This window comes from Nothobranchius furzeri, chromosome 14 (genome assembly GCF_043380555.1).
Source record: "Nothobranchius furzeri strain GRZ-AD chromosome 14, NfurGRZ-RIMD1, whole genome shotgun sequence".
In the NCBI taxonomy this organism is placed as follows: domain Eukaryota; kingdom Metazoa; phylum Chordata; class Actinopteri; order Cyprinodontiformes; family Nothobranchiidae; genus Nothobranchius; species Nothobranchius furzeri.
The window spans coordinates 60,168,629-60,186,949 of NC_091754.1; the positions used below are offsets into that span (position 1 = coordinate 60,168,629).

Consider the following 18,321-nt stretch of genomic DNA (forward strand, 5'->3'; position numbering starts at 1 on the left):
TACCACTGACCTGCAACATGGATGTTTTATCTCCACAGAAAACATAAACCTAGAAGCACTTCTGCCAGGTGTAGATGTTGCTAATGCTAACGGTCAGGTTAAACTAGTCGAGGCGTCCGCTGCGGTTTCCTGGACGTTAAAACAACAACAGCCTTCCCCGTCGTGAGTCAAGATGGGGGAGTCCGTGAATGTAAATTCAGTGTGATGTGGATCTGTCAGGCTTTTCGGCTTTAATTCACAACACGTCATCACAAAGCGAACCAGAGTAAGCTACCACACACATGGAGATTTTACATTTCAGAGAATGCTAATGCTAACTTCCTGCAGAAAGGTTACTGCTAACCTCTGTTCCCGTCTGACAATCCTCACCAGGATTGTTCTCCAGAATCTCCACAGATGTTTCTGGTTCCTTCAGCAGGTTGGACCTCAGAACTGATTTGTTCTTCAGGCTGCTGTTTAGAGGGTCTCTAATGGGCCACTCCCATCTGTACCAGGTCGGCCCGGCCCGGATAGCTCCGGTCGGCTCCAGCCTGGCCCGGTTGATTCCACACATCCTTACTTAGGTATGCAAGGAATGCAGTCAGAGACACTTTCATCTTCTAGGTAATCAGCATGATAATGAATGATAATGAATTGAGCATCCCTTAAGCCCATGTGGGCTGATTCTACCCACCAATCAGAGGCTTGCTCTAATGGAAGGTGCGAATTTGTGGGGTGTTGGCCCTGGTCAGCCTGAAGCAGACCCCCTCAGAAAGAGGGCTGAAAAACAGTCTCGTTGCACCCTGAAAAAAGGCAGGGCACCAAAATGTGGGCCATTCCCATCTGTACCTGGTCGGCCCGGCCCAGATAGCATAGCTTGCTTACATATCTTGGTGGCCTGCCTTTTTTCAGGGTGCAACGAGACTGTTTTTCAGCCCTCTTTCTGAGGGGGTCTGCTTCAGGCTGACCAGGGCCAACACACCCACTGCTGTCAGCAAATTTGCACCTTCCAATCGAGCAAGCCTCTGATTGGTGGATAGAATCAGCCCACATGGGCTTAAGGCATGCTCAATTCATCATCATTCGTTATCATGCTGATTACCTAGAAGCTGAAAGTGTCTCTGACTGCATTCCTTGCATACCTAAGCAAGGATGTGTGGAATCAACCGGGCCAGGCTGGGGCCGACCGGAGCTATCCGGGCCGGGCTGACCAGGTACAGATGGGAGTGGCCCATAACTCTTCCTCATGCTGCTCGTTAATTCTTATCTGGTCCAGCTGAAGGTCTATTATTATAATATGGAGGTTGGTCTCTGTTTCCTCTATAGACGTCAGCGTGGTCAGGAGCTCCTCGTTAAGCCTGGCTGTCTCCCTGCTGTGGACCAAACTGAGTCTCACCTGCTTTACGACTTTCTGCAGCTCCTGAATCAACTTGTGGTCTGAGTCGACCTTCTCAGAGCTGCGCTTGTCCATCGCCTCTCCGAGCTCAGAGTTCCTTTGTTTCATATCCGGGAAATGTTGTCTCCTAGCTGGAGTTTTAAGACCTCCAGCTCATCAGGAAGCGTCTCCTCTGTCTCAGTCTTCCTGGAGCTAAACATCTCCAGCTGGTTTTTGGGAGAACTTCACAAAGCTGAACTCGTAGAGCTTGCGTGTTTTTCTGACAGGTCTCTGCATTAGTTTGGTAACAGTCCTGTTCCAGTTCATTAATAAAGTCGTTGTTTCTCTCACAGTCGGTCTCAGCCTTTAGTTAATCAAGTGGGCGGAGCCTAACTTTAAAGGCAGTTAGCTTCACTCCAGGTAAGCAACTTCAACTACAGTTTTCAGCATTTGGCATTAAAACAGCATTTAAACTTGTTATTGTCATCATCACCATTATTATTAGTAGTAGTTTCATTAATAACATTATTATCATAAGAAGAAATGTTATTAGTAAACATCTGAACTCGACCAAACTGATCAGATGAAGTTACCTTCAGACGGGCATCTATAGTGTTTGTGAGCGGTGTGGTGAAGGGCCGATGCTGGTAGAGCTCCCTGACCTCCAGAACTTCAGGGCAGCTCAGGACACGTTGATGCTGAGCAGCAGAACCAGACGACCTCTCCTCCAGGGTCAGACCCACCCCTGCTTTGCTACCAAATGGAGGACTTGCCTTCTTCCTCTAAAATGCAGAGAAACCCTGATGGACTGCACCTGTGATGCCGCCCTCACTGATAACATACATCGTGTCGGACCACGTCTGTACCTCCACTGCGGGGAAGTCATGCCAGGTCCGGTTTCTGAGACTGGGAGGGGTGATGTCAGGTATCTGTTTCTTTAGCAGCCACTGGGCCCACACACTCCGGCGGCTGGGCTTCAGGATGGTGATGCCAAACTCATCTGAAACATACCGTTACAGTGATGAATCATTCCGTAGTAGGTTTGGTTTCCTCTGCTGCTGACACAGATGCATGTAGAGGTCGTGGTCAGCCTATGTGTGCTTCCTAGTGTTGCGGCTGATTTCTGCTTGTCTTGCACTTTATTTTCATGCCAAAATGTTACTATACCATCAATGGATGCAAAACCTTTCTCAAGCTTTTTTTTTTAATTCTTCTTCCGGCTCTTGGAGGGAGCAGACACTTTTTTCCTCCTCTCCTCCATATCTTATCCTCAAGGCCTTTGTCTGTCTCTGTGTGCTGGGTGCACGGCTGCTTCTGCATTTTTACTGGAAACTAAAATTCACTAAAATGGACCTGGTCAGCTGGTCTCTCAACGCGATTGATAACATTTTTTCAACGATGAGAACGGGAGAAGGGGCTCCCGGATGTCCTGCCGGGACAGACGCAGTTGGACACATCATGGACTCCTGGAAACAGTGGAACTTGATTTGTTTAACTCAGCTGTCTGTGGAGGACTCTGAAGACGTGTGGATATTCGTGGTGTTGGTGTCAGGTTTCCTGCTCATTGGCCTTGTAGACTACCTTGCTTACCGGAAAATTAACGAGCTGTCGAGGAATACTGGCCTGATCCCGGAGCTCAGAGATGGTTTGCACCGCGCTGTGGATTCACAGACTCACATAATTGTCGAGATGAATCGTAAGCTTGAAACTTTGGCGGAGATTCATTATTGGCACAAAAGATGGATGCCGTCAAGGAGAGAGTGGACGAATCAGCATGGATTGGGATAGATTAACGTCCTTTATTGGGATTTTGAGAGGTTGAGGACCAACAAACTGTAAGACAGAGAGGAAATTATCTCTGTCTGGCCCCAAAACAATTTCTAATCGGAATCTGGCGTCCTTGAGCCTGCAAGGCTCCAACGAAAATTCCCCCCTCAGAAGATATGTGGAATGTGCCGTCGCTATGGCAACTCAACTCTGTCTCCTATCCCAGCCTGGGCGGAACTGCGGGAAGGCCACTGAAACATTCCAGGGTCACTGCAACCCTCCAACCCTCAATGCTCCTTCCCCTATCCACACTGAGGTGACATGTGTTGCTTATCATGGCTGCAGGAACTGAAGTGGGGATAGTCCCAACCCACCACCCCTCCTAGTGGACACTTATGTTGTGTTGTCTGAAGTCTGTTGCATATCTCTGTCTGAGGTGTTTTTTGCAGAGCAAAGCTGCCCTCCTGCTGGAGAGTAGCTCTGAAGTGCCTTTTTTCCCTCCACCTGAACCAATCCTCATGTAACCCTCTTATCTCTATTAAGGTAGCGCGACTCAGGGTTGCGAATGACCACAGTCACCAGTTCTTGTCATGTGTCTTGCCCATGTATGTCTGGTCTCTGAATTGTGTGTACTGAAACTCTAATTCCCCTCTGGGATTAATAAAGTATCTTTGATTTGGTTTGACTGATTTGAAGCTGAATCAGTGTTTGAACACTGAATTTAACCGACGGGTAAATCTTGATCTGGTGCACCGCTCAGTTACAATCAGACGTCTAACCGAATGTTCAAAACTGCTCCATGAAATCAGTTTTAGCTGAAAGTAATTTTTAGAGCATTTATTATGCAGATGCTATTCAGAAGCCTAAATGTACATTTAAATTAAATTCCGCAGCAGCTCCAGGCTGCCCGGGGATGCGCCTGACTTTAAATCAACTTTACTAAGGAGTTATATCGGCCCGATATATCCGTCTGCCCCTATTCCGTGGGTGTCCTGAATAATATGGACCTTGTTTGTGTGGTAGAGGTTCCTTTAGCACCGCTATGGTCGGGTCAGAGCGGCTCTGCTTCAGCAGCTCCTCCACAGCGTGACGGCTCAACAGCTCAGAGCCGGAACCATCTTCATGCACCAGAAACAGTCTGAAGAGACATTTTCACACCTTGGTTAACAAAACAACCAAATTTAGTTTCATGTTTATAGATACCGAGGATTTAGTTTAACTTTAATAGTGATCATCGTCACTAGAAACAGTAAAATCACTCCGGTGTCTGTTCCTACCTGAAGTTTGACAACAAACACCAGAGCTGATCATGTGTGGATGGCTACCTGGGACAGTGTCTTCCACGAAGCCCGGCCTTTTCCTGACCCTCCTCCTCAGGCGTCTGGATGATGGGAACGGGACTAAAGGGTACGACGGAAATCCGCCCATCTTCAAACACCTGGAACACAAAATCATCTCCAGCATCACACATAAAAACCTTCATAACTGATCACCATACCTGGAAGTGGTTCCCATCCTCATCTGTGACATCGCAGGCCACACTGTGGGTGTAACTCATCATGTAAACTCCCGGTTGGTTGCTGGAGCAGCAAACTGGTGCGTGAGAGGAGTACAGGCAGCTCCCATCACTCTGGACCTGCAGAACCCCCACGGGGCGGCAGCACACCTGGAACATAGCGAGCGTACTCATCTGACGACCTAAGGAACACTCAGCTCAGGGACGGGAGGAAATCCAGGCATAGACGTTTTGTTTCAGAGTAATTTTGCGGGTTGATTTTGGCGCCACCTGTTGGTCGAACCAAAAGACTATAACGAGACACGCGTATACGATACCTGCAGCAAACACACACCTTATAGTCCGCTCTGTTGGTCCCAGTGATGACGGTCCCATCAGCTAAACGGACGTGAGCCGTGTGACGCTCCGGCCACATCTCTACTGAAGCACAGCCATCTTTCTCCACCAGCACCACCTGCTCTTTGGTGGACACGCCTCCCTTTTCACCACCTGTCTTCTTAGGACAGCCAGTCTGCCCATCGTCACTACTCCTGTTGCTGCTGATCTTCTGTCCGCCGTCACAAGCATGGTCCACCTTTCTGTGGACACACACACGGCTGCTCGTGCACTGACAGGCCGTCTTCTCCCCTGGAAAACGGAGACACACTTGTTTAGGACACACGCAGCGGCCTAACGGTGTGGTTACACAGCAGAGGGACGACTCGCGTGATGTACCAGTAGCTGGTCTGTCCCGGAGGAAGCTGCTGATCCTGGTTCCATCAGCATGCTCCACAACAAGAGACCCATCTGGGTTCTGAACTAAAACTACGGGATCCTCTCGTCTTTGCAACACCTGACACACAAAACAAGTTAACGTCAACAATAGGACCAGGTTTTGGACTTTTACAACAATAAAATCCATAAGATCACTAAAGAGAGCAGCAAGGGGTGCCTGATGGGTGAAGGGGTCAGTAGCCTTAAAGGTTAGGAGAGGGGTGGTGGGTAGATGTTGGTGTGTGGTCCCAACAGTGCACACACGATTCCCCGATGGACCTGTAGTCTGCCAGACTCCTTTCTGCGCGTCCGTGTCTCTCTCTGAGGTCTGGTCTGGAAGCACACAACAAAAGTTCGGAGGAAGGTAAAGGAGCTGAGCGCTGAAAAAAGCCGCAGTCCAACCTTTCTGCAGCTTTGCAGCTTCAGCGTCAGGAACCCAAACTGGACCAGAATCCTGGCTGAAGCTCACGGAGCCGTTTGCAAACAGCACCTGGGACACAGACACGGGTACGTGAGGTTACTGGCCTGCTCATGAGAGCAGCTCCTGCTTTTAAATCCGCTTCAGAGTTTGTGTGTTACTGTCTGTAAGCGTCTAAAACCAGAATCTGGCAGGAAAACGTTTGCGTTTTTTACTGAAAATAATAAAAGCAGGTAGTAAAACCAGTGAAAACTAACGTTTGAGCAGAACTGAAACATTAACACAAGTTGGTTTCTTACAACAGTCAGAAGTAGAAACCAATGATGTCAAATCAGCTACATAAGACCAAATTTTATCCATCAGAGCAGAAGACATTTGTTGGACTTTCATCTTTACATCCGCACTGAATCGTCCTTCCAGCTGGACAAAAAACAGCCAACTATCACTCCGAACTATTTTCTCTTTCAGAATCCTAAAAGGTCGAGAAATGTTCATAAAAAACATTAAAACAAGACAAACAGACGAGAGACCACAAGTGAACACTAGAGGGCAGCAGAGCGTCTGTACTGTTAAAGTCCCATAGTCATCATCACACATCTCCACATTTGACCCAAACCCGTGGGGAGTGGTGAGCAGCGGCTGCGCTCAGGAACTATTTGGTGGTTGAGCTCCCCCCCCCCCAATCCAACCCCTTACAGCCGAGAGTCAAGCAGGGAGGCGTCGGGTCCATTAAAGTCTTTGGTAAGACCCGACCGGAATTTGAGGCCCGATCTCCCAGTCCCAGGGCGGTCACTCTACCACTAGGCCACTGAGAAGGTTACACCTGCTTCCAGTTGCTGCCTCTACTTCTATGTTTGTGCGTGTGTGTGTGTGTGTGTGTGTGTGTGTGTGTGTGTGTGTGTGTGTGTGTGTGTGTGTGTGTGTGTGTGTGTGTTAGGGGCTGCATGACTTAATTTTTTTTAAGTCGACAGTCAAGTAATGAAAATCGAGTCGACTTTGACTAGTCGTTGATGACGTCACACACCTGAAGCGGCTAAAACTGACGATGGGTGACCAAACGTTTTTTCCCGACGCACGGGGTGGGGGGGGGTGGGGGTGGCATCGCTGGAGTTCTTGACAATTAAAATTGCGCCCACATTTTCTAAGTTAAACATTTCTTTTAACAACGGTAGTTTCTGCTTCAGCCCTCTCCCCCCTCCCCCTGCGCAGCGGCCGCTAACTCACTGATGCGCCTGCAGCCTCTCGGAGTTCCTGCTGCTCTAAACATTAAAATAATTATTTCATTTTCTGTTCCTCACTTCTGATTACCTTCAGTGGTGTCTGTTTGTTGCAACCAGCAGGTACAAAAACTAACTTGTTTTTATTTGACTATTTTTCTGTCCTGCCTGTTTATTATCTTCCTGCATCTCCTCTCAATCCTAAAGAGAAACTGCTACCTGGGTTCATATATATTCACCTCATGAGTTACCTTTGAACTGCAGTTCTAACAGATCTACCGACCGCAAAAACAGCGGAGTGCTCGCCGGCCACATCAGTTAGGTGCGTCACCGAGGACTAAACAGGTGATGCGTCCCGATCCACAGCAGCGAAACGCATCAGGCACAAATAAAAGACAGAAAACATAAAAGGAAATGAGCCAACATGAACGATCGCGTGTTAAATTAGTTTTTGAGGTGGCGACACCTGATTTGATAATGTTACTGTGGCCGTGCTCAGGACGCAGATGTCTGGAGCGCGTCAACAATCAGAGCTTTGCATGTGCAAGCTGGTTAAGGTTAGGATGGGGGTGAGGGGAAGGTTAAATTGCAAGAGGGTAAAGGTCACAATTTGGTTAAATGTCCGTTTTACGGCGGGTGTCAGTACCGACGCTCTGGCACAGCGCGTCGCCTCCCGACGCGCAGGAGCTCGTCACCTGCTGACAACAGGCTGCTGTCTTTTCTGAGGACTGCATCTTGCCGGTCATTATCACGTGACAGCGACTAGTCGATGACAGGCATAAAAAGTCTCTATAGAGCGGTGAAGTCCACTAGTCGACTAGTTCATACAACCCCTAGTGTGTTTACACCTCTTTGGATCCATCTCTCATGTAACGGATCACAGCTCCCTGACTGGTGATGGTGCGGTGCAGCTCTTTGGAGAGGGACACATCCTGAAGACGCTGTCCTTCACCGTGGACAGGGAAGCTCTGCTTCACCAGGATTCCTCGTTCCTCTGCTGACACACCTGGACACACAAACACCAGTGCTGAGAGGTGATTTGGTGTGTGTGTGTGTGTGTGTGTGTGTGTGTGTTGTGGCTGAAGCATCTAACGACGCACAAAAGTATTTTGAATTCAACACTAAAAGCTGAACTCAGCTTTCTAGAACAAAGACATCTGAAATGATCCTTCACTGATCAGGAAAACACGCGTAATTCATGCTCTTCAAAATAAGACTTCCTTTAAAGGAGTTTTCAAAATAAAAGCTAATAGGAGTAAACGTGCATCAGACTCTTAGTGGTGAAATGTAACACACAGAGACTTTAGGACGCACGTCTGTGCTTCAGTGTGTGAAACATGTCGACCGCGTCTCTGACCTTCTGTTTCTTCTCTCAGGAACTGCAGCAGCAGGCCGTTGGGGACAGAAAGGCTGAGGCTGTTGAAGGGGCCTGATGGTTCCTCACAGCCCTAAACAGGAAGTCCATGTCTGACTCAGTAAGTTGTCTTTAGTGTTAAAGAACCCATGTGTGGACTTTCACACGTCTGTAATAAATATGAAGGGACTGTGGAGGTCACACCTGACTGGACTGAACTTGTCTTCTACAGGGAGGCTTCGAGGTTTCCTCTGGTCCCTCCTCAGAACTCACTAGAACACAACAACGGTTACTCCCACGTGAGTGAGTGAGTGAGTGAGTGAGTGAGTGAGTGAGACCTGTGTGCTCTCCTGTTGGACCATAGAAGCTGTAGGACAGGTGGAGTTTCTTGTCCAGCACAGCTGAGAAGGTTCCCTGCTTCACCGTTTTCATCACCCCAGACTCGACCTCTGAGAAGGACACAGACATGAAGGTGTTTACAGTTTTGTTACCATACTTTAGATACTTGTTGTTAGATCATGCCAAACATGGACTGAATATCCTAAAGTTGTGTGTTGATGTGTCTCTGTCCTGCAGAAACTCTTGACCTTCACTGTCCTCGTCTGGGCGGACGTTTCCTCTGTCTGCTGGCTGAGAGGACGACTTCGAAGGGTCAGCGGCGGCTTGGTTGATGTGTGTGTAGAAATGATGTCCATCTTTTTTCACAGCCACTTTCATCAGGGTAGAACCTGGAGCACAGCATGTTTTATTGTCTAAAAGACAGAGGACGTCCAGACCTGACACAGTCGTGGTTTAGATTCTGTACCTTCGGTAAAGCTGATGGTCTCCACCGTGATAACTCCTCCGTCTGAGGGGTAGAGGTGCTGAGTGCAGCCCGACACGTGGATCAGCCGTCCATTCATGCTGTAGCCGGTGAATCTCTACACACATGCACACAGGACTCGCATTCATGTCACATCAGGCTCCACGTGTCCCATTCAGGGATGCAACTTTTAGCAAAACTCTTGTTTGTACCAATTTTGCATATTTTCTCCCATTGTGCCACTGGCTTAAAACCAACCTACTGACACTCACACTCAGAGGTTCCTCTCTGGGAGGAGGGTCTTGGTTTCCCATAGAGGTGGTGGGTGCAGCACTACTGGGAGCCTTGGCGAAGGTGCTGGTTGTATCTACTCTGCTCTTTTTGACACCAGACAAATCTTTACTTTCTTTGTTGCCCATGGCCTCTTCTTTCTGCTGCTTGGCTTTGGGTGTGTTCTTGTTCTTTGATCTTTTCAGCATCTCCTCTTCCTTCAGCTGCTCCTGTTCTAACCTCCAGGCCTAAAAACATTGACACCAGAAGTCTCAAACTAAAGGATGACATGAACGCATGCATCCACAGCATGTTGCTATGGAAACTCAGCAGTTCGTTATTGTTTTGCTAGAAATTAGTTTTCATAATTCACAAACCAGATGAATAAAGTCACTAAGTGATGCTGTGACACTGCTGTAGTCAAATTAAACAGGCTGGATACTTCAAGCTGTTTCAGGAAGTTCTACTTTAATTACAGACAAAATTGTGTGTGTGTGTGTGTGTGTGTGTGTGTGTGTGTGTGTGTGTGTGTGTGTGTGTGTGTGTGCTTTCAAGTGTGGATGATGCTGACTTTCAGGGAATCCTTTCTGATGATTGGTTCCAGAGTCATCTTCTCCATCATTGAGCACGAAGCCTTTTCGTCTGAACAAAAACCAAAACAGATATAATCTATACCACCATAAGTAGTTATAACGTTGTAATAATATAAAGACTCGACAGCTGTTTTGACACCACCATAAGTAGTTATAACCATGTAATAATTTAAAGACCTGACAGCTTTTATGACACCATCATGAGTAGTTATAAGACTGTAATGACAGTGCAACAGCTGTTATTACACTATCATGAGTAGTTATAACTATGTAATAATTTAAAGACCTGACAGTTGTTATGACACCATCATGAGTAGTTATAACACTGTAATATTATAAAGACCCGACAGCTGTTTAGACGCCATCATGAGTAGTTATGCTGTAATAAAAGTATGACAGCTGCTATGACACCATCATGACTGTTAAATACTGTAATAAAAATGTGACAGCTGTTACTACACTATCATGAGTAGTTATAACCAGGGTCCGAAATTAAATTTTTTACTCACCAGCCAAGTTGGCTGGTAGATGATGAAAATCTAACGGCCAAGCATATATTTTTTACCGGCCAAAATTCTAAATGATTTAGATCTACCTAAAGCATGTAATTCTATATTATGTTGATTCCAAACAGAGTGACAAAATAATTAAAACATCAATTAATAAGAAAAACAACTCTTTTTCATTTTTACTATTTATTTATTTATTTTTAGAGATGTTTTTATGAACTCTTTCATTGAAATCTAGTCAGACTCCTTGTTTTCTCTGTCCATGAAGTCTGGCCTCCTGCTTCTGACACCGTCTTTGTGCCAAAGCATTACAGCCTCATTTGGGTCATAGTCCTTGATCTCTGGAGAACACAGCTGCACCATGAGAATATCTGAAAGTGTGACAGGGCTAGGGTTGTCACGGTAACCGGTGTAGCGGTAAACCCCGGAAAAAAGTTGACAATAATGATAACCATCTTGTTTTTAAAAAATATATTATCTCGGTGGATTACCGTGGCTGCGGTGTACTCGCGGTGACCCTTACCAGCCACCGTATCATCTGCTAAAGTTGCCGGCGGCACATGCGCACTTTGTTGTTTACGACCAAAACTTTCTTTAAGCTAAAGCTGAAATAATGGCCAAAGGAGGAGACGGCAGCACTCGGGACATTTATTATCCCTCAAAGAAGACAAAGTCGGAAGTATGGGCATTTTTTTGGATATTTGAAGAATGCCGAGGGACAGTTGTCTGTGAAAGACAGCAACGCTACGTGGCCATCATAATGTAGCCATTGTCTCACGACTCCGCCATCTCCGGTTCGCCACTTTTCACAAAATTTTCTGGTTGCCACTGGTCCTGGTGGTTTTTCTTCCAGTTCGACGAGTTTTCTTTTGGAAGGCTGGCTGACTCCAGTTAAAAACCGCCACATTTCACCGCTAGTTTTAACACGAAGCTAACGGCTAACTTGATAAACTGATTGAATGGGATAGGTGGAAATGACGTTGGATGTGGCGCTCACGTTTCGAGTACGTTTGTGTACGTTGCAAGCAGGCGGGAGGAGTATCAGAAATCCATGGAAGATGACTGATAAACATAACTAATTTGGTGCAAACATTTACTCGCCATGTGGCAGATAGAGCTCAAAAATTTACTCGCCAAATGGAGCAATTTGCTCACATTTGGCGAGTGGCGAGTGTTAATTTCGGACCCTGGTTATAACTATGTAATAATTTAAAGACCTGACAGTTGTTAAGACGCCATCATGCGTAGTTATGCTGTAATAAAAGTGTGACAGCTGCTATGACACCATCATGACTGTTATACTGTAATAAAAATGTGACAGCTGTTACTACACCATAATGAGTAGTTTTAATGCTGTAATAAAAGTGTGACAGCTATTACTACACCATCATGAGTAGTTATAATGCTGTAATAAAAGTGTGCCAGCTATTACTACACCATTATGAGTAGTTATAATGCTGTAATAAAAGTGTGACAGCTGTTATGACACCATCATGAGTAGGGCTGCAACAACGAATCGATAAATTCGATGAAAATCGATTACTAAAAGCGTTGGCAACGAATTGCGTCATCGATTCGTTGTGTCGCACAACTCTTCCAAAAGCGCCCCCCCCCCCTTCCCGCCCGCCGTTGCGCGCAGACCAGAGCAAGTCAGATCAGCGCGAGGGAGAGCCGCAGATCAGCGCGAGGGAGAGCCGGCAGACTTGCGCTGCTGCGAACCGGTTCCGCATTGTTGCACAGCGATCCAGGCAGCTGCTTCCAGCGCACGGTCCATTCTCAAAGTGGCGCAACCAAAAAACTATAATTAGCACACGATCGTTCATGTCCGCACATGTTCTCTATTTTCTGTCTTATTTGTGCCTGAAGCTCGCTACTGCGGAGCTCATCACCTGTGCTGTGGTGATGTCACCTCACGCAGCATCGAAAACGCGCTCTGCGCTTTTCGGTCAGGAGATCCCTTTGATCTGCTCAAAAGTAACTGATGAGGTGAAAAGGTAAGAATCCAGGCAACAGATTTTCTGGAGAATTAAGAGGAGATGCAGGAAGATGAGAGACAGACAGGACAGGAAAACAGTTAAATAAAAACAAGAAAACAAAACAAAGTGTTGAAAAGTAAAATGTAGGTAGATTTATCTCCACTACACGTTTTTACCAGTAAAAAACAATAAGTTATACACATGTAATATTTATACATCTGATACAATTCAGATCACCTTCAAAACTCAGTCACACACCCAGGGCCGTTTCAAGACATTTTGGGGGCCTCTGTGTAATTCATACCCTCTCCAGTAGTGTTAGTTATATGGTGTTTATAAAAAGCTCCTCAGACATTACTGACATGTTCTAATATCAGATGAAAAAGTAAATTATCAGACATGCTGTCTCATCTGCTGCTTTTATAAACTTGCAAAAAGTAACAAAACCATTTGAAAGCCACTATTTGTGGATTCTCTGAAAGTTTCCATGGAGTGTGTGACAACTTATTTTTTCATTGATTCTATCGTCTAATCTCACAGCTGAAACAAGCATCCTTAATAATTTGTGCACAGGAAGCTTACCGATGCTGTAGTAAAACAAAAGGTATAATAATTTATTATTAATAAAACCTTGTTGCAGCACTAAAGCAGAAAAATTAGATTTTACATTAAATATGCAAAATATTTACATATGAATTGTTTTAGAGCCCTTTTATTGGCAGAATCTGATATTAATTTAGTTCTTACAAAAAATGGGTCCCAACATGGTTTGTGTGGTGTTGCCATAGTGTGATGTCATAGGCACAGATCCCCTGTCCTCTTGTTTGGAAATGGAAATATGATCACCCTACATTAAACAAACTGTCCACCCGGGCTTTTGCGCTGCACAGAGACGCTTCGCTGCCTATGACTTCGAATGTCAGTTGAGAGTCAGTCTCATGCAGACTAACCAATGAAGAGAGGGCCTCAAGTTAAGACCCTCTCCTCATTGGTCAGTCCACACGAGGTGGGTCAAAGGTTACTCTGGGCGGGTTACGTGTTGTCAGGCATTCAAGTATTGAGTATATTTACTGCATATTACAGTAAAATATTCTGTATGTGACCACATTATGGTGATCCTCTGGTCGTGATGATGGAGCCCTTGAATATTGTTGCCCAGGGTACAACAAAGTGTTAATCTGGCCCTGGTTCCGCCGTCACATTCCCGCAGAAACTGGTTGATCACACCGGGGCCAGACTACTAGCATGTGGTTTTACAACCACAATGTCCTCAGAAGCAAAAACGCTTTTAAAAGGGAGGGAGGAGTCCTAACTGTTGCTGCAGGCGTGTTGTGTGAGAGTGCAGTTATATACTGGTTAATATATTTTTGGGTTCAGTTGCTTTCATGTGGCCTAATGTGAGTCTATTTGGGATCATTGGAATGATCAGCAGCATTTCTTGATGTGACTTTATGGCAGTTGCCCAGGGCATCATCGCAAGGAGGATGGCATTCATTTACTTTTGTTTTATTTGGTATTTTTTCAGTCATTTTTGGAAATAGTGATCAATTTTGATTAATTCACAGCCTATGTTTAATTACATTTAAAATAAATGTCAACAGATGAGATCAAACAAAACAGATGAGAATTGCCCTTAAGCTGTTTAACTTGGACCAAGCATTTTAGGTCACAGATAGATGTAGCTTAGGGTCTCTGTCTATACACCTTTTAAGACAATTTAGGTGATGGCATGTTGTTTTTCTGCTATTGAACTGTTTTCTAATAATGTTGTGTTAAATAAAGTGAAGGAAGGAGAGAAATAACGTTTCCCCAGCAGTTTTTAAAAATTTCACCATGTAATCCGATTAATCGATTAATCGTGTCGAGACCCCATCCGATTAATCGATTATCCAAATAATCATTTGTTGCAGCCCTAATCATGAGTAGTTATACCATAGTAACAAAAGTGAGACAGCTGCTAAAACACCATCATGAGTAGTTAAAACACTGTAATAAAGTGTGACAGCTGTTACTACACCATCATGTGTGATAAAAGTATGACAGCTGTTATGACACCATCATGAGTAGTAATACCATTGTAATGAATGTGTGAAAGCTGTTACTACACCATCAGTTGTTACAACGCTGTAATAAAAGTGTGACAGCTGCTACCACACCATTATGAGTAGTTAAAACATTGTAATAAATGTTTGATAGCTGTTACTACACCATCATGTGTTGTTATAACATGATAAAAGTGTGACAGCTGTTATTACACCATCATAAGTGAATAGTAAATGGCCTGTATAGCACTTTTTTAGGGTTCTACAACCCGTCGAGGCACTTCACAGCACAATCAGTCATTCACTCATTCACATACACTTTCATACACTGGTGGGGATGAGCTACAATGTAGTCACATCTGCCCTGGGGCACACTGACAGAGGCGAGGCCTGCACATTGGCGCCAGCGGGCCCTCCGACCACCACCAGAAGGCAAGGTGGGTTAAGTGTCTTGCTCAAGGACACAACAGCAGCATTCTCTGGTCGAAGCCGGTATCAACCTGTAACCTTCCAATTACTGAACAACCCACTCTACCTGCTGAGCTAATGCTGCTGTAGTTATAACATTGTAATAAAAGCGTGACAGCTGTTGTTGCACATTTTCATGTGTATGGCACCTTTGAGAGACTCCGCAGGGCTCTGGGTTCTGATGAGTGCTTTTTCTCTTTTCAGCTCCTCCTCTCTAGTCCAGTCTGAAACAGTCTCAGCCACATGCTCCAGATATTTCCTACAAAACCCAGGAGAGAGAAGGATGTTTCTGAATTTGAAATCAACTTCACCCCATCTAAATAATGTTATCAGATAAATCTGTGTGGTTAATTTAGTGTTATAATTGGTCAAAGTTGGAAGGAAGTTCCTGAGTTCCTCCTGTGTTGAGTAGCCCCTCTGTGCCAGACCTGAACTTGACATCAGTGTGAAGAGCCACGCCCCACAACTCTTTAGACCGGCGCTGAGAATTCATGGGATTGTGACAAAAGACATAAACAATGTTTTCGTGGCTTCCTCTGAAGGTGTCCAGGCACTGATACTCCTCTGAGGCTGACATGAGAACCTGAACAGAGGAAAAAAAAACCACACAATCATATTTCATAATCCAGGTTAAAACCACAGAAACACAGTAACAGTACACGAGCCTTGAACGAGTCGTTTAAAAGGACAGCTTCACTTAACTGGCTGAAATAACTGATGACTATCTAATGAGATGGTGAATGCATGAATGCATGAATGAACAAGATGACTCACCTGTGGTAAAACAGCAGAACTATGATGTTCGGCGTAATGCCAGTCCACTAAAGATCTCCGTCTACATCTCTGGATGTCAGACAAGTCCAGCTGGTGACAAACGTTCCCGCTAGACTGCTGCTGGAGAAAACGAGCAGCACAGGAGACCAAGAGGTCAGATGCTAAATACTCTGTCTCAGCAGCGGTGAAAGACAGGAAGTACCTCTGAGTCTCCAGGGTCTTCAGTTAGAAATGCTGGGCCTACAGGTGGAAGTAAAGACTCTCTGATGAGACACATGTAAGCTGGCTTCGTGGAGCTGGTTTCATCAAACATACCTTCAGTTCGCAGCTTATGAAGTTGTTGTTTAGCGTATAATAAAGGGTTGTCCCAGGGAATAACATCTGATGTGTGTTCCTCTGTTCCTGGATTGTTTAGTAACACCCCATGTTGATCCACAGTCTTCAGGACCATAGCCTCAAAAACACTCTGATGAAACAGGCGCTCCACGTCTGGCCATGACACCTCATCTAGGAGACGTCTTTAGATTATTCTCATGAACTCAAACTGATCTGCGTTTTAGGTTTTTATTCAAACCTATTAAAAAGGTTTTCTGACCATCTGTACAGAAGTGCTGCAGCTGCTGTTTGTCTGTCATCCAACAGGTGGCGCTGTTCCTCCCCTGAGCTTTGGGCTGAGTTAAGTCCAAAACTGGAGAAAACCTCATCATGGACACTTCCACTTCAGCTGGACTGAAACCATCATCCGCCTACGAGACAGACGCGTGGGAATGACAACCACACACGAAACATACAAACAAGTAAATAAATACTCACAGTTACGCCCCTTAAGCGTAGTGCTCTCTCATCGTTGTGTGCGATAACCTGAAGCTGCTCAGACTTCTTCTGACTCTTTCTATCTCCAGATGTCTCCATCAACATCTAAAACAGAGAACAAGAACAGGCCGGACTAAATAATGAACAACCTTGTGTGGAGAGAGCGACAGCACAGATGTATAATCCTGATCTGAACACCAAAAATACTCGTGTAGTGTTACAGCAATACATCTAATGACTAGACAGTCTGTATTTGTGTAAATAGAGAATCTGCAGCAGTCAAGTGTGTTTGCTGCTTTTGACCTTGACTTGGGCTCCCTCTGCTGGACACACGGTTGTATTACGCTCTGATTCAGCTGTGTGAGAAACGACTGCAGCTGCAGCAGCTCCACGGTCTCGGGTCTAAACATTTCAGAGTTAAATAGGTAGTCTCCTTCTGCTGGGATCCTTTCTGAACTCACTTCACATTCAAATGTAGAAGCAACAGAACAAGCCACGTCCTCTTACACAACGTGTGCTCTTTGGAGCGAGTGTTTCCCCTCCCCCCAAACACACACACACACTCATGTCTCACACACACACCAGCAACGGCACGCCTACTGCATTTATGTTGCAGGACAGGCAGCGTAGTCATTGTAAACAACAGGAGGAGGTCTTTGATAGAAGGACACAGGGCTTTGAGCTCCTCGCTAAAATTCACGTCACGTGTTAGCGCTTCGGCGGGGAAAAATGAAGTTGCTGCATTGGCCGGGAATCGAACCCGGGCCTCCCGCGTGGCAGGCGAGAATTCTACCACTGAACCACCAATGCTGCTTGTGCTGAAGGAGCAACACTTCTGATTTTATACCTTTATGTCTTCTTCCTTCTGTGCTAACGTCAGGACGTCGGTTAAACGCTGGTTCCTCTCGTCTTCGGTGTGTAGAAGAGGCAGGAAGTTCTCCTGCAAGCAGCTAGCATGCTGGGGGTCCAACCAGGGACCACCGCTGACCGGTTTGGGTTCCTCTGGTGTTTGGGACAAAGTGAGGACCACCTGGACACAAAAAAAAACCACACAGGAAATGAAGTTGGAGGTGCTTGTTCATACTGTCATCACCTCTTCCTCCACACACACACACACACACACACACACACACACACACACACACACACACACACACACACACACACACACACACACACACACACACACACCTGCTCCAGCATACAGTTCATGATCAAGGGTACAGAGCAGGCTTCAGGGGGAACCTGGTCCAGTAGGTTGCTATAGTAACGCCTGTCCACACAGAGAGGAGGCAGCTTGCTCTCTGTCCACACAGGAAACAGATATTCAGGTTTCTCTGAATCAGTTGTTGAGACAAAACTTAAGAGTGGCAGTAAAGAAGAGCAACAGATGCAGAATGAGATCAGAGAGGTGAGGCTCACCAGGTTCTGGTGGGGCTGGTTCCCTGTTCATCTTCTTGGTGCGTTGGGTCGGCAGAACGGTCGACTCTAAAGAGTCCTGATGAGTGGTTTTAGTGAACTGGAACAAACAGAAGCTCGTGTTACTTTTGGATTCAGTATTTGTTACAGATCAGCCTCAGGTCATCAGGATGATTCTATATGAGCTGTGTGTGTGTGTGTGTGTGTGTGTGGGGGGGGGGGGGGGGGGGGGTGGCTCTTAAGCAGCTTATGATGAATCTGAGTTGCATCAGGGGT

The 18,321-nt window shown here is 45.8% G+C and overlaps 1 protein-coding gene and 1 non-coding gene across 6 annotated transcripts in view; both read right to left on the bottom strand.

Moving 5' to 3' along the window:
- Positions 1–18,321, bottom strand: part of LOC107380945 (sperm-associated antigen 17) — a 41,586-nt gene that overhangs the window by 11,057 nt on the left and 12,208 nt on the right. For 3 of the 5 annotated variants that reach the window (XM_070544271.1, XM_070544269.1, XM_070544272.1), the window contains exons 9-35: positions 18,049–18,145; positions 17,818–17,930; positions 17,474–17,656; positions 16,627–16,731; positions 16,409–16,559; positions 16,129–16,320; positions 16,016–16,053; positions 15,814–15,933; positions 15,468–15,622; positions 15,189–15,298; positions 10,023–10,093; positions 9,454–9,699; positions 9,185–9,299; positions 8,967–9,107; positions 8,718–8,828; positions 8,584–8,651; positions 8,383–8,473; positions 7,874–8,031; positions 5,793–5,880; positions 5,569–5,723; positions 5,352–5,469; positions 4,972–5,264; positions 4,620–4,787; positions 4,447–4,559; positions 4,129–4,259; positions 2,221–2,354; positions 1,948–2,136 (exon numbers count right to left, since the gene is read on the bottom strand). In XM_070544271.1, coding sequence (XP_070400372.1) covers positions 1,948–2,136; positions 2,221–2,354; positions 4,129–4,259; positions 4,447–4,559; positions 4,620–4,787; positions 4,972–5,264; positions 5,352–5,469; positions 5,569–5,723; positions 5,793–5,880; positions 7,874–8,031; positions 8,383–8,473; positions 8,584–8,651; positions 8,718–8,828; positions 8,967–9,107; positions 9,185–9,299; positions 9,454–9,699; positions 10,023–10,093; positions 15,189–15,298; positions 15,468–15,622; positions 15,814–15,933; positions 16,016–16,053; positions 16,129–16,320; positions 16,409–16,559; positions 16,627–16,731; positions 17,474–17,656; positions 17,818–17,930; positions 18,049–18,145 — 3,654 coding nt within the window. The remainder of the gene's footprint in view (positions 1–1,947; positions 2,137–2,220; positions 2,355–4,128; positions 4,260–4,446; positions 4,560–4,619; positions 4,788–4,971; positions 5,265–5,351; positions 5,470–5,568; positions 5,724–5,792; positions 5,881–7,873; positions 8,032–8,382; positions 8,474–8,583; positions 8,652–8,717; positions 8,829–8,966; positions 9,108–9,184; positions 9,300–9,453; positions 9,700–10,022; positions 10,094–15,188; positions 15,299–15,467; positions 15,623–15,813; positions 15,934–16,015; positions 16,054–16,128; positions 16,321–16,408; positions 16,560–16,626; positions 16,732–17,473; positions 17,657–17,817; positions 17,931–18,048; positions 18,146–18,321) is intronic. The other 2 variants (XM_070544270.1, XM_070544273.1) reach the window with 1 other exon arrangement.
- Positions 17,366–17,436, bottom strand: trnag-gcc (transfer RNA glycine (anticodon GCC)). The gene has a single exon. It is a non-coding gene; the product is annotated as a tRNA-Gly (tRNA).